Source organism: Anas acuta, chromosome 3, assembly GCF_963932015.1.
Source record: "Anas acuta chromosome 3, bAnaAcu1.1, whole genome shotgun sequence".
In the NCBI taxonomy this organism is placed as follows: domain Eukaryota; kingdom Metazoa; phylum Chordata; class Aves; order Anseriformes; family Anatidae; genus Anas; species Anas acuta.
In genome coordinates, this window is record NC_088981.1 from 97010379 (window position 1) to 97025610 (window position 15232).

Sequence of the window (15232 nt, forward strand, 5' to 3'; positions counted from 1 at the left end):
ATGCACTCATAGATGTAGGCTTATCATTGTTTCTGTTTGTGTATTTTCTGTTCACATTCTCACAGTAACTGTGTGTAGTTTGTAATTTTCTTTAACTTTCAGAAAGGAATTCCAAACTGAGTAGGACCAGAAAAACAATTTGCTCAGTTAATCTTAAGTGTTGCACAGTAGAATAATTTTAACAGTGCATTATGATAATGGTCCTGTGTTAAAGAATTAAAATGATTACAAAATATTTTAATTAAAGAGAATTTAACACCTTTAAATTGTTCTTTTGATCTACAAAGAGCTGCAAGTCTGGACAAGGCTCACTTTTGAGACTGGTAACAATACAGGCAATAGTCAAACCAAGAAATCATTTTACTCGAGATAGTCTTGGAGTTGGCGTCAATGTGGAAAAAAAGTGCTCAGAAAGATACTTGCAGTCTATCGGTCCTGAATTTAGGTGCAGCAAATGATGCTGCTGGGTTTTGAGCTCTCAACTCTGTAAGTCAGAGCATGGCTCTCTCTAAGCTAGTTATCCTTGTTTTCAGCAGGACCAGCAGATAAATCTTTAGATTTATCCTATAATGCAATATGAATAGGGCTGACTTTTACCTCCCATTCTATGTCATCATTGTAGACTATTTTTATAGGCAACATGGAGAAATAGGGACGTCCAGAGAACAACTTATAACAGATACCAATCCTAAAGGAGATAAATCACATTTCATTGAGTATAATAGGACATTAATGTGACTGCCTTTGACAGCTAGCTACATTTCAGATATACGTATTATATGAGATGAATTTTTATGACTGAAATTTTATTTTTTTTTATTATTATTATATATATTTTTTTTCTACTGGGGGATGGAGACTAAGAGTGGAAATATACATATTTTTCTGGACAAAGAACTATCCCAAATGTTTCATTTGTATTTAATATAAGAAAAAGAAATGCATATAAAAAGTCATGACTCATTGATATGTCCTTGGTACTGTGTTCTTAGTCTCAGAAAGGCAAGTGATAGGTTACTCACTTCAAACTCAATATCTTCCTCAGACTTGTTTGGATATCTTCTAGTTGCCTTTGAGAAGCAGTAATGAGCAGCATGGATTACTTTGGCTTTTGTCTAAACTGTGGTTTCCACTGTATATAGTTTTTACATACCAGGTTATATGCTGAGACTAAGCTTCGCCCCTTCCACATGGTGGAACATTGCATTTACAGAGTTTGTTGCTAAGTATGATCTTAATTTTATTACGTTCTTAATGGTCTGAATTTTTGGGTAGACCTGTGTGGTGTCAGGAGTTGGACTTGTGTCTGCACACTGTTTCTTTTTTTGAAGATTGTATGTACAGTAAAGAAGCTACAACACAGCTCACATCCCTGTTGCATTGAAAGCATAACAAAGCTAAGGCCAGTTTGCCTGCAAGCAAAGTGTGGTCTACTTGAATACAGTTATTAAACTAGCTGATGGACCAAGGCCCCTGATGGATGAAATACTGCATGCAAGCAAGTAAAAATTCAAATGTCAGAACTCAAAAAGACCTCTCCATATCCTGCACTTAAAGCATGCTAATTCCAGTGCACATTCTGGCTCCTGACATACATGCCTTCAACAGAACCCAGGACTGAACATACGCAGAGCTTCTGAGAAGGCTCATTAGAGGGCTTTTATTCATTCACTGAGGAATGCAGAAGGAGAATTGCCGCCAGAAGAAGGATCCTGCCTTCCTTTTTACTACAAGTGAAAAGAAGCAGTATTCAGCACCAGTTTCAGCTGGTGAAGGCTTACCGACCCTGCAAACTTCTCCCAGCTGCACAGACACACCTGAGGACAAAGCCTCCTGCCAGTATCAGGCTAAATATCTGGGCTGAGATTTACCCCTGCCACTGTTAGTTTCTATCATGTCAGGAAGGCTTCAAACACCTGAGCAGTGAATCACATTCTTTGCATGATTTTTGCTTTTTTACTTTCTTACCCACTCTTTTTTTTTCCTTTTTTTTTTTTTTTTTCTTTTCTTTTCTTATATCATTCAGAAAATGAAGCTGAGGAAACTGTGAAAACTCATCCCACAGACAGCTTTGAAACCAAATTCAGCCAGGAAAGAGGGCATGTGCGGCCTTTTTAATAAAAGAAAAAACAGCTGTCTGGCAAATCTAATAAGTTATGGAGGAATTATGTCAAGCACAGAACAGCAGGAGCAAGAGAAAGACAGTCATTACATATTTTTTAAACTAACCATAGATGCAAGACAGGGACAATTTTATTTTATTTTTTAATCTTTGAATGAAAATTATAAAAAGCTGCTGGCTACTGCTCCAACTGTTTTCATGCCTCATCAACCTGAAGAGGCCAGGCAGTTCTGATTAGCACAGCCTTTGTCCAATCTCAGGGAATCCTAGAGTTACAAACAGTTGCAGCAACCCCTTGGCCATCCCCTGTTGAATTCCTCAAACCAAAGAACTTGTGTCACCTTCATCCCAGCGACTCCCTTGGCATCTTTCGTGATGTAGAGCTGCTATAAAATGACACTGTCAGCATAGCATCAGAACTTCAATATATTTAAAAGAATTAAAGACTAATTATTCCCCTCAGATACACCCAGAGCAATGAAAATGATGTGTGCATATCCAAGTGTAGAACTGGGCTCATTCTTTGTTAGTATAAGATTTATCCTCACAGTATAAGCACATAAGTTGGCACAGCATCAAAGTCTTAACTCAGGATCCTCAAGTGCTCCCACAGATATATGGTATGTTTCCTGCAGAGAATTAGAGTGCCAGATAATTCCATGGGGGTCCAACAGTAATTAAGCAAAGTCAATAGGCAAATAATAATTGAGAAAACAGCCTTCTATATCTTATTTGGACTTAAGATTTTGTGCAATTTTAAATATACTTGTTGTGGACACTACTGCAAGCTATCACTTAGCAATGGTTACCAATAATAATCCCTAAGACATAGCATTTATTTCTGTCCTCAGTATAGAGAAAACAGAAACTGTGGACATATTTGTGTGTATGTTTTCTCCCATTTGGCTAGGTTTTCCTAGAGAGTTCATTGGGTTAAGAAGATCTAAAGAGCCACCTTAATGAAGTATCTAATTCTTGAGAAAATTTTTAAAAAATCATGAATTTATAGATCATAAAGCATTTTTCTTTTAGGAACTGAAGACTGCATTTTTCAGATCTTGAATATATATGGATAGCACTTGAGGATGGAGTAGTATGACCACAGCAGCACTGCAGTAAGTCAGCATTGCACTGTCAAAATCAGTGTGCCATAGAATCATAGACCAGTTGACGATGGAAGAGACCTCTGGAGGTCATCTGGCCAACCCCTGCTCAAACAGGGAAACCCAGAGCAGGGTGACCAGGACCACGTCCAGGTGGCCTTTGAAGATCTTCAAAGAGGGAGACTCCACAACCTCTGTGCAACCTGTGCCAGGGTTTGGTCAACCTCAGAGTAAATAAGGTGTTTTCTAATGGTCAGATGGAGCTTCCTGTGTTTCAGTTTGCTTCTATTGGCTCTTGCCCTGTCACTAGACAACACTGGAAGGGGACTGTCTCTACCTTCTTTACACTTTGTCTTCAGATACTAAAATATATTGACAAGATGTCCCCAGAGCTGAACAGTCCCAGTTCTCAGCCTTTCTTTACAGGACAGATGCTTCAGTCCCTTCACCACCTTCATGGCCCTTTGCTGGACTCTATAAAGTAGCTCCATATGTAGCAGCTCCATGACTTCACCATTGCCTACGCTTGCCTATCCTCATATCTTTGAACCAACCAAGCAAACACACATCTAAAACTATTGTCATTAGTGTTCAGATAGCAACCAGGGAAATGGTCCTTTTGGATTCCGTAGGGGTGACTGTTCAATGAAACAGTATGACCTCCAGATGAATTACTACATTTTCATGCTCTCATGTTTGTAGGTACGTGACTATGCAATCTCTTTAGTGACAATGTACATTTTCTGGCTCAATATCAAACATGCACTATAAAAATTCACCCTGCATAGCCCCTTCAAAAATGGAAAGCTGAAAATAGTTTTAAGCCAGGAGAAAGGAAACCTGCAATTCCTCAGGCATTCTGAGCAACAGTATGAGCTGTAATTGAAAACTCCCTCATGCAATGTGACCTTGTTTGAATTAATTGGTTTTGGAATTAGTGCTCAATAGTTCAGTGAATGTGGAATCCTCTAACATTTACTCATTGCCAAATAGAGTTCTACTGGCTGAGAAAAGTAAAATGCACAAAAGACAATTCCATATTTCTGATCCTTTTCAGTATCATCTCTTCAGTAAGCACAAGTTTAGTAGAGCTACCCAGTGTGAATTGTCTGAAGGGGTATGCTTATACAACTGATCCAAAAGCTTTGTGTTATGCTACATTTTCTAGAGAAATTAGGTAAGTGCTTGAAATAGAGTGTACTGACAAATTAGGGCCGCTTAGGGCCCTATAGTAACTATATTCCCTGAAATTAGCAGTCCTTAAAATTTCTCTCTGAAAATCCCTGAAGCTGGAGAAGAAATAATCTTGGACTGATACTTAACATTAGGAGAATAAATTCAGGATTTCTTTATGTGCAATGAGCTAATCCCCATTGTGCTGAAGTCCATAGCTAGGTGGAGGTTTTTATTTTTTATTTTGTTATTAAATCATTCATCAAAAAACACTCCTTGTTGTTGCGAAATAACTCGAATTACATGAAAATATGAACTAGTTTTAAGAAACTGATATTGATGCTCCCTTTTATGCATTTACCTTAAAGCTAAAGAACTTAGGCCACACAGTCAGTTCCTTTTGCTGGAAGAACTACTTCCTACCTGAGTGGAGTACTTCCACTCAGGTAGGAAGAATATGCAGGAATATGTACAGTCTCTTCTGTTTAAGCTGTTTTATTTCACCTATAAAAGCAATATTCACTGAGCAGATATCCCACCTGACAGGAGAATGTCCTGAGGAGCAGACTAGAGCCACAGTGTCTGTCTCAATAAAATGAAAATGCCACCAGGAGAAAGTGAGCATGTCCCTCACATTTGAATCTACAATGACCTGGGGTTTGGGATGTCCACCTGGATGGCCAGAGGTGTGAATTACAAATTACTCTCTCAACATGTTCTTCTGCTTTGCTATAGAAGATCTTAACTGCTAGCTCCAATGTCATTCCAACTCAGTACTTCTGCCTTCATGGCAAAACCAAGCAATATCAACAGGAAAAACAGAGTAAACATCCTGAAATATTCTATGATTTCAAGAGGATATCTTATACAGGACTCTATCTACATATAGGGCGTGTAACATAAATAAGGTGACCTTTTCAGGCAAAGTGGAAACAACCAGAGAGTTGTTTCCACTTTGATCTTCCACACCTCCTTGTCAGCTATGGTTTCAAAATACAATCCATGCTGTACAAGGGTATTTGAATTACTTTTCACTGAGACAGGTATTGCAAGTGGGATGAAGTGCTCTGTGGCACTGCTCCCAGCTAGCAGGCTGTTTCTCAACAGGGTTACACAGCCAGCGCCCACTCTGCACCCAGCTGGTGATCCAGCTCTGCTACCACAGGTAGCTTGCGCCCCTGCCTTCAGCATTCTGCTGCACTAGCCAGACATTACCTTCCATGCTGACAGAGAAATGCATAATACATCCAGATATACCTGCACAGCAGGGAACTGAGCTGGTATTGCCTGGAAATGCAACCCAGATTTTATGCACTCCTGAAAAGTGAAGCATTGCTTGCAAGAGCAAGATGTAAGGCGGTAGTAGTTAGGATGACTACTGCACTTTGTGACTTCTCATTCAGGAAATTACATGTTGTCTGTGATGGAGGGACGAGGTGGGAGGCAGACGCAGCTGGAGCTGTATTTTCTCAGCTGTGCATCTGGCAGCTGCAACTGGATACAGTTTAGAGACAGAAAGGATACTCCGTCATTCAGGGCTTTTAACATGGAAGCATTTTTTACTGGGTTCATTATCTCTTTACAAAATGAAACAGGATGGATAGAAATGTCCTAACCAAAGAGAAATACGATGAGACTTAGCAGGGGGTCACACTGAGTCTGGTCCAACTTCCAGCATGCCCACAATGCTGGCTGCCTTCATTATATTGGCACTTGTCTCATTCATTTACACCTCAGGCAACAGGTAGTTAGTGCCCTATACCTTGTCACATAGTCTTCATCAGAGATGGAAAGCCTGGTTCCACACATAACTCAGCTATATGGGTCTGTGCAAAAGTTATGTGTTCATTGAACCATGGATATTACTGATGAACCACCTGACTTTCTCTGTAAAGTTGTATGCACTTAAGAAGAGCTACTGGTAAACCTTTTTCCATCTATTAGTAAGCCCTCTTAGCAGAGTCCATTAGCAATGTCCCACATAATGTTCATTATGGTTGCAACCTTCCTACCTTTTGCTAGCTGTACATGCATTTAAGGAGATTTTAAGAAAATGTGTGATATAAATACGTATTTTAGTTTTATAATTGAATTCATAGATCAAATGTTAACATTTTTATTTTATATTTACATTTTTAGTTACATTAATTATTTTTAGCTAAGCCTGCATATTATGATTAGATTGCTTTACAACATCGATAAGACGCAGTCATGACCTATATCACTAAAATTTCAAGGAATAATTAAATTGCAATGCCTGTTAATTTTCTAAGAAATTGCTTTAGTTTCTTTGGAAAGAAGAGTTTGTAACATCAGAAGCTGAAAAGGAATTAATGCAATGCAATTTTCCTAAGAATTCAAAAGCTGAATTGGAATTGAAGACTGATGCAAAACTTTGACCTTTTTTGACATTTACTTGAAGGAAGTCCGTATAAATGTTAAATATCTGCCAATACCATTTTCATATTTGAGACAACTGCTTCTTTTACAATTTTCAGAGAGGGGTGAAGAAGTAAGAATTTTGAATTATAATAATAATAGGAAATGAAGCATCTCCTTCTGATGCTACAAGAGCTGAAGAGAGAAATATTGAAGAGTTTACCCCTAGGGTTTTATAAACAAGAACTTACTTGGCAACTGAAATTTTCAATTAATAGTGAATGACATAACCCTTACTCTTCTTGTAAATCAGTTAAATATTTCTAATTCAAATATTTATCTTATATAAAGCTGAGGACAGTGGCAGAGAGATAATAATTTGAATACAAAACCACACTCAGATATACAGTGAAGGCTTTGAAACACAGTTTTGGCTTGGGAATGCATCTCAAATCCTTTTCAAATCCTTTTTTTTTTTTTTAATAAATAAATATTTTTTTCTCCTCAGTGCCAATATCACCTCACCACATCAAAGAAGAAAGATTACATATTTGGGCAAGAAAATATATCTGATAAATCATTCCTGAGATGAGACAGAAGCCACGAGTGAAATGAAGGTTAGAGTTTTCAAAACCTCATTATTTAGCCAGCAGACTGCTAATCAATGCAAAACATTTTTTGTAAGTATGAAAACACTGGGATGCAAACATGTTTATTGCCTAATCTACTTATTTTCCCAAACATATTCTATTATTTGGTTTTGTTACTCCAGAGAGAATAATTTTCTGTCAGATGAGAATTTGGAGTTCATCTAGCATATAAACTCAAGACAGCTTAGGTGAAAACCAATTAACTTGGTAACCAAAAAAATCTGAAAGTGTTCCAATTCAGTACCTGGAGTCAGATACCAAAACAGATATTTAGTACTGTCCCTTGCCTTAGAAGGTCTCTACATGATAATCACACAGTACCATATGACAAAGATGAAACATTAATCTCCGAGGGGGCAGTAAAATCTCATTTTATATCATGACAGCATTTCTATTAAACAAGGGATAGAAACATCCTTAAAAGTTTGTCACAGCAAGCCACAGCTCCTGATTTTATGCAAAGTTATATGCAGGAATTAAAATACTGTCTTTATCCTAAAGATAAAATAATATTTTATACTACTTATGGAATACTTATGGAAAACTTCTGTTATTCAGCCTGGGTTTAATTCCTTTTTTAAGATCCCCTGGTCTGTTATACAGCACATGTGCCAAGCAAATAATTTAAAAAACATTTTTGCATGATACATTTTGAGCTATGTTTTTACCTTCTGTAGATGGACAGCTTGCACTGCAATGTATGTGGCAAGGACAGTACCATAATTAGGAACTGATACTAAGGTAACATACATAAAAGTAAGTTTGGATCACTTAGCAAGGAATATGTATTATATGTATTTGCTAATAGATTTCATTTTAGATATTTCACTGCTATCTGTACAATCTTTTATCTACCAGTACTTTAATTCTAAGTTCTCTATCATATTGATATTCTAAAATGAATAAAGATATCATATTTTCTAAGCAACTAAAGGAAAGCTGCTACAAGAATGTTAAAAGATCCTAAAAATGACTGGTATAACAATGAATGCTAATGGTTATTGATGAGTATACAATATATATACAGAATCACACAATGACAGAATTACAGAATCACAGAATCACAGAATCACAGAAGTGTAGGGGTTGGAAGGGACCTCGAAAGATCGTCGGGTCCAACCCCCCTGCCAAAGCAGGTTCCTCAGAGCAGGCTGCCCAGGTAGGCATCCAGACAGGCCTTGAATATCTCCAGAGAAGGAGACTCCACAACCTCCCTAGGCAGCCTGTTCCAATGCTCCATCACCCTTACTGTGAAGAAGTTCTTTCGCATGTCAGTGCGGAACTTCCTGTGCTCTAACTTGCAGCCATTGCCCCTTGTCCTATCCCCACAAACCACTGAGAAGAGGTTGGCTACATCCTTCTGTCCCCCACCCCTCAGATATTTATATACATTGAGGAGATCCCCTCTCAGTCTTCTCTTCTCCAGGCTGAACAGACCCATGTCTCTCAGCCTTTCTTCATAGGGAAGATGCTCCAGGCCTCGTATCATCTTTGTGGCCCTCTGCTGGACTCTTTCCAGGAGATCCCTGTCTTTTTTGTACCGGGGAGCCCAGAACTGGACACAGTACTCCAGGTGAGGCCTGACCAGGGCAGAGTAGATGGGGAGGATCACCTCCCTTGACCTGCTGGCCACTCTCCTTTTAATGCACACCAGGATCCCATTAGCCATCTTGGGCATGAGGGCACACTGCTGGCTCATGGTCAACCTGTCTTCCACCAGGACCCCCAGGTCCTACTCCTCAGAGCTCCTCTCCAGCAGGTCATCCCCCAGCCTGTACTGATACTGCGGGTTGTTCCTTCCCAGGTGCAGGACTCTACACTTGCTCTTATTAAATCTCATTTGATTTCTTCCTGCCCATCTCTCCAGCCGGTCCAGGTCCCACTGAATGGCAGCACAGCCTTCTGGCATGTCAGCCACTCCTCCCAGCTTTGTGTCATTGGCGTACTTGCTGAGGGCAGACACTATTCCCTCATCAAGGTCATCAATGAAGATGTTGAACAAGACCGGACCCAGCACCGACCTCTGGGGAATACCACTAGTCACAGGCCTCCAGCCAGACTCTGCTCCTCCGATCACCACCCTCTGAGCTGAGCCAGTCAGCCAGTTCTCAACCTGCCTTGATGTCCTCTCATCTATCCCACACCTCGGTGAATCCATGCTGACTACTCCTCATAACCTTCTTCTCTTCCAATTGCTTGGAGATGGCATCCAGAACAAGCTGCTCCAATACCTTTCCAGGGATAGAGATGAGACTGACTGGCCTGTAGTTTCCCGGATCCTCCTTCCTGCCCTTCTTAAAGACTGGAGTGACATTGGCTATCCTCCAGTCTTCAGGCACCTCACCTATTCTCCAGGACCTTTCAAAGAGAGCGGTTCGGCAATCATATCTGCCACCTTCCTTAGCACACATGGATGCATCCCATTGGGACCCATGGATTTGTGTGCATTGAGCCCACTCAGATGCTCCCAAACCACTCCCAAATCCACCGGGGGGGGGGGGGGGGGGGGGGGCCTCCATTTCCCAGACCCTTTGTCCTGTTGCCAGGGGCAAGGAGTCCCGGGGGAGTGTCCTTGAAGCAAAAACTGAAGCAAAGAAAGCATTCAGTATCTCTGCCTTCTCAGTGTCTCCCGTGACCAGGACACCCCTCTCATTCAGCAAGGGACCCACATTATCCCTAGTCTTCCTCTTGCTGTTTATGTACTTGAAAAAACCCTTCTTATTATCCTTTATCTCTTTTGCAAGCCTCATCTCTAGGTGTTAACCTTCCTCGTCATGTCCCTGCAGGCCCTGACAACACATCTATAATCCTCCCAAGAGGACAGGCCCAAGAGAACAGGCCCTTTTTCCACATTTCATAGACCTTTCTCTTCCTTTTGATCTTATTGATGAGCTCCTTGCTCATCCACGTGGGTTTCCTGTCCCCCTTCCCTGATTTCGTATTCTTTGGGATACACCAATCCTGAGCATGGAAGAAGTGCTGCTTAAATGTAGCCCAGCTCTCACAAGCACCCTTGCCTTCTAGCAGCCTGTCCCAGGAGATACTCCCAAGCAGGTCCGGGAAGAGGTCGAAGTTGGCTCTTCAAAAGTGCAGGGTAGCAATCCTGCTTTTAGTCTTACTTCCTTTGCCTAGTTCCATCTCATGGTCGCTACATCTCAAGCTGCCCCCAGCCTTCACATCCCTAACAAAACCATCCCTGTTGATAAGAACGAGGTCTAGGAGCAGCCCCCGCCTCGTTGGCTCCTCCACCACCTGCGTCAGAAAATTGTCCTCAATGCATTGTAGGAACCGTTTGGACTGCTCGTGTCTGGCTGAGTTGCTTACCCAGCAGATGTCTGGGTAATTGAAATCCCCCATGAGGACCAGCACTCATGATCGCAAGGCTACTAGCAGCTGCTCGTAGAAGGTCTCATTGACTTCCTCCTCCTGATCTGGAGACCTGTAGTAGACCCTGACCACTGTGTCTCCCATACCAGCCCACCCCTTAATTCTTACCCACAAGCTCTCCACTTATCCTTCACCCTCACTATGTCCTTTACCTTCACTATATACTTAATAGCAAAAGCATGAAGATTGCCAGTGTTCATGATTCAGTATATTGATGCAACTGGTTATGCCTTTTCTAAAGTAAGCAATTAATTTCTTGTTAAGTTAATTGCCTGAAAGTGTTCAGATTAAATATTTACAATATTCTTTCATTTTCTTTTGGTACTTTAAGAACCTAAATTAAAGTCCTTGCAACTGATCCCACTTAGATTTGTTGATAGATATCAATACCTAAATTATACTATTTGTGATTGGAAACCTGAATGCAGGGGAAAGAGAGGTCAAATTATGGCTATGCTGAAATCCATCTCCATTATATTATGCATACCGTATTCTCCTCAGAAGGAGCTGCAGCCACAATGTATTCTTAGTATTAAAAACCTAACAATACTTTTATCAGATATTATCACTGCACAGGAAATTGTTTCCAGTGTCAAACATCCTTTTACAAAACAAGACTACACATTTTCACATGCAGAACAGTGGAAGGATCAGTGTAGATTTGCTTACCTGTGGTTGACCTGATTGTTGAGGTGATGTTGGAAGATGCCATCGCAGGTATACATTCATCATCTTGGGAATAGCCTGCCTGAATGGCACGCAAGTAACTGTGGCTTCTTGTTCGGAAACATCCAGGGAGGTCAAGGGCATCCATTGCCTGAGCTTCAACTTCACTAAACACTGATTCACACACCGATTCAAATTGCCCATTAACCTCTGCTTCACTCATCTGAATAAACAACAACAATGCATTTGATTTTTGACTTGCTTTTTTTTGTGATCATCACGGCCTCAACATCTCAAATGGACACCTGTACATTGATGAAGAACTGTTTTAGCAAATAGTTAAAATTTAGTAATCCCTTCTGATCACATTCACATTTTTTTTAAACTTACATCAGCTGTTTATATGTATATAGTAAGTACATTACACATGCCATATAATTAATTGTACAATTAATATTTTTTGGCCTATTCAGAAGACTATAAATACAGGTTTAGTGGTAGCCAACCAATCTGAGGTCACTATGTGCAGAAATCCATGTTCTGCCTGCACCAGAGAATAGAAATTATCTACACTAATATTAGTCCCTAAAAGGTGAGGGTGGATTGCTTGGGCTCCTCACTAATCAACAAGGTTAGGGCTTGTGTGGACATTCAACCTGTGCAGCTGGTTGTTTTCTTCATCTCATTACAAAAGAGCTCAGGGAAGTATCTCATACTTGGCTCTGAGAGTTCAAAGGAGGTGATGCTTCAGAAAGGTTTGAGAGGTAGTGCATCTAAAGTTGTGCCCAGTGAAGCATGTGAAAGAATAACCATTCTTTGAAATAGTGTGAAAAGTGGTCAGATGGGTAAGTAACACTTGGACCACCTTCAGGTGAGAAGTGTCCTACACTAAACCTTTATTTCTTGGTTAACTGTGAGCCATTCTACTACTGTGTAAAAAATGAGGTGCCGCCACTACTTCTGCCTTTCCTTCAGCAGCATTATTTTAAGTCTGACACTTCCACCACCATGTTTGCTGCCTGTCAGAGCACACTAGATGTGCTGTGACACCACCTACCAGGTTGTCCCTTTGGGAGATTTCAGCACCACCCTCCAGCTCCTCTCAGGGCTTGGACAGAAGCCAATGTCTACCTGCTGACCCTGCAGGTTGGGCGTGAGACAAAACTGTACATTTTGAAGAAGCTTTTGTGATTAAGAGTGTTTAGACAGGCTGGCTTGGATTAGGGAACGTCTTTGCAGGAAACTGAATTGCAGTTGTGAAATGAGTGCCTAAATTCTACCTAGATCATTTTTAACAGGTCAGCCCTGACTATCTGTAATAAACATAATTCAAAATTATCTTTATCCAAAGCCAGATAGGAAGCATTTAAGCACTGGACAGACAAACACATGACCTCCTGATAACTGCTCCTGATAAAAATTCTTTAAAAAGAGAGTGCTAGAAATCAGGATCAGTATAAATACCAAGTGAAATTAGTAGTGCCACTAAACAGCGCATCCAGTTGATTTTACTTTTCCTATATGGGTGCTAAGTGCATTTTTCATTATTACTGTTCCTAGCACATTATTCATTATGTAAATAGAGTTAGTGCAAATGTTTCAAATGTTTTAGGTTTTTGATTAAGTAAATGGAAATTTCATACAGAACTTCTGATGATAATGAATAACTGATATTTTAATTTCATGTAAGACACTTTGGCTACTAAATCTTCTCAGAAAGGAATTACATTACTCTTCATAAAATTTGCTTCTAATAAAGTTAAATAGATTTATGCAATCTCAAAAATATTTAAAAAGAAATCTTACTCAGAAATATTTTGCATATATCACTGATCAGGAAATTTATGGTAATGTAGTCCATAAACACAGTAAGTCCTAACCACTTCTTTCAAACTAAGGTCACTGACAGTAGAAAAATAAAAGTTTTAGAACTTAAATTAGAAATATAAACTATGGAATCCAGCATCTTTCTTAACTGGATCTTTGGTAAAGAGTGAAAAAAAAAGCATCTCATGAAAAAAAGACATTAAAAATATCACAAATCATACAAACCAGTATTATGTAGATGGGACAGGAAGGTGATGGTGTCATAGAAAAATAACAGGAGACAGCAAAGGTTCAGAATGTATTATTTTAATACATTTACTTCATATAGTATCTACCAAATGCAGTTATTACTGATCTGGAAACAACTGGAAAGTGAGGTAGAAAGTATGTGGTTGAAATGAAATTATGTGGATTATTGAAGACTGAAAGTAAGGAATTATATCCAACAGGACTTAATTAATCTGGCCAATTGAGCAATCTAACTGCAAATGAACTCTATTGTGGACATCTTTGCAGGTAATGTGCATTGGAATGAAGAATTTGAACCACTGCTGAAACCAGTTAGTCATTAAGGATAGCTCAGTGAACATTTCCATGCATAGAGATGATCAAAAAGGCAGAAGGTGTTAGACTAGTTCTATATTATAGCATTATCTTTGACAGCCAACAGCACTTGCTTTGAATGCTTTGTATGCAGGATCTATTTCTTTACAAATGTTATCAAAAACACAGTAATGAAAATGGAAAATAGGCAAGCCAGCATAATGAAAACCAAGGCATGAAAATGCTGGGGACAGGTTTCACAAGGAAGCTTATTAAAAATAATAAAAGCTTTGGAAAATGACTGGCTGTTTCTAATTCTGATGCGTGCTATACAAGATTATAGTTAGATTTGTCCACAAAAATAAAGGAACTTGACTGAGGGGCATTTGTTAGGCAAGTAGTACATCCCAATGCTCTACAGTCAGTGAAGACCGACAAGCACTTCCAGAGGGCTCTCAGCTCACTTAGGGTGTGCATCGTCCTGGAAGAAACTCTTTCACTCCATTAACTACAGAGGAAGTGCTAGTTGTTGCCTCAGTTAAAAGCCTCAAGTTAGATGAGCTGAATCCAGGCCTGAATAGCCACACAGTACAAATTGAATGTGAATGAATACAAAATGCTTAAGAAGATTTTTTTTTTTTTTAAATCATAAGCATTGCATATAATTAGCTACTATATCCTTAGGTGCCCCACTGAATGCTCAAAGGAAATCAAAGTACGTGTCTGAGAAGAGAGGAGGGTCCTGATGTCATGAAGCAACACAGGGAAAAAGTGTTATGACAAATGAACATTAGAAATGTTGGAAATTTTGTGTAAAGTCCTCTGTTAAATGGAATATCCACATACTTCATAAGGCTGTTTGTTCTTCAGGCCTGATTCAACATGACTTAGTACTCAATAACAAATATAAAACCCGCAGGATGTAAAAATGGCTTTTTTCAGAAGTTCCTGTACACAGAATAGTTGATGGGACTCATTCTTTCACTCGAGAAGAGTGAAGGGATTGATTTCAGAGATATCTTAAGCTTGCAACCCACATTTTCTGAATAAGAATATATCTTTCCAGAGGATAACTGTTATAGAGTTTGCTACTCTGTGCTTGATCTGAATCTTCTTAACGTTTAAATATTTAATATAGACTGAAAATAAAAATACCAGTACTTACATTTTTTCTGGAAATAAAAAAAAAAAAGGAAAAATATTGTCTGTTACGGTGTCCCTGTGCTTCTAGGATTCATTATTTTTCTTTAAATTGTGAACAAAGGTAAAATTCTTTAGATCTGAATTACTTTGACAATTCACATCCTCAGTTTGATATTAGTTAAAATGAACAAGCAAACAAACAAACAAACAAAACCCATCCACTTGTAACAACACTTGCA

The 15232-nt window shown here is 39.4% G+C and overlaps 1 protein-coding gene across 22 annotated transcripts in view; it reads right to left on the reverse strand.

The window, feature by feature from the left end:
• The window catches only part of DLGAP2 (DLG associated protein 2), a 469035-nt gene that overhangs the window by 48502 nt on the left and 405301 nt on the right, over positions 1-15232 (reverse strand). For all 22 annotated transcript variants that reach the window (XM_068678444.1, XM_068678448.1, XM_068678451.1 and 19 more), the window contains one exon: positions 11484-11703. In XM_068678444.1, the coding sequence (XP_068534545.1) occupies positions 11484-11703 (220 nt within the window). The remainder of the gene's footprint in view (positions 1-11483; positions 11704-15232) is intronic.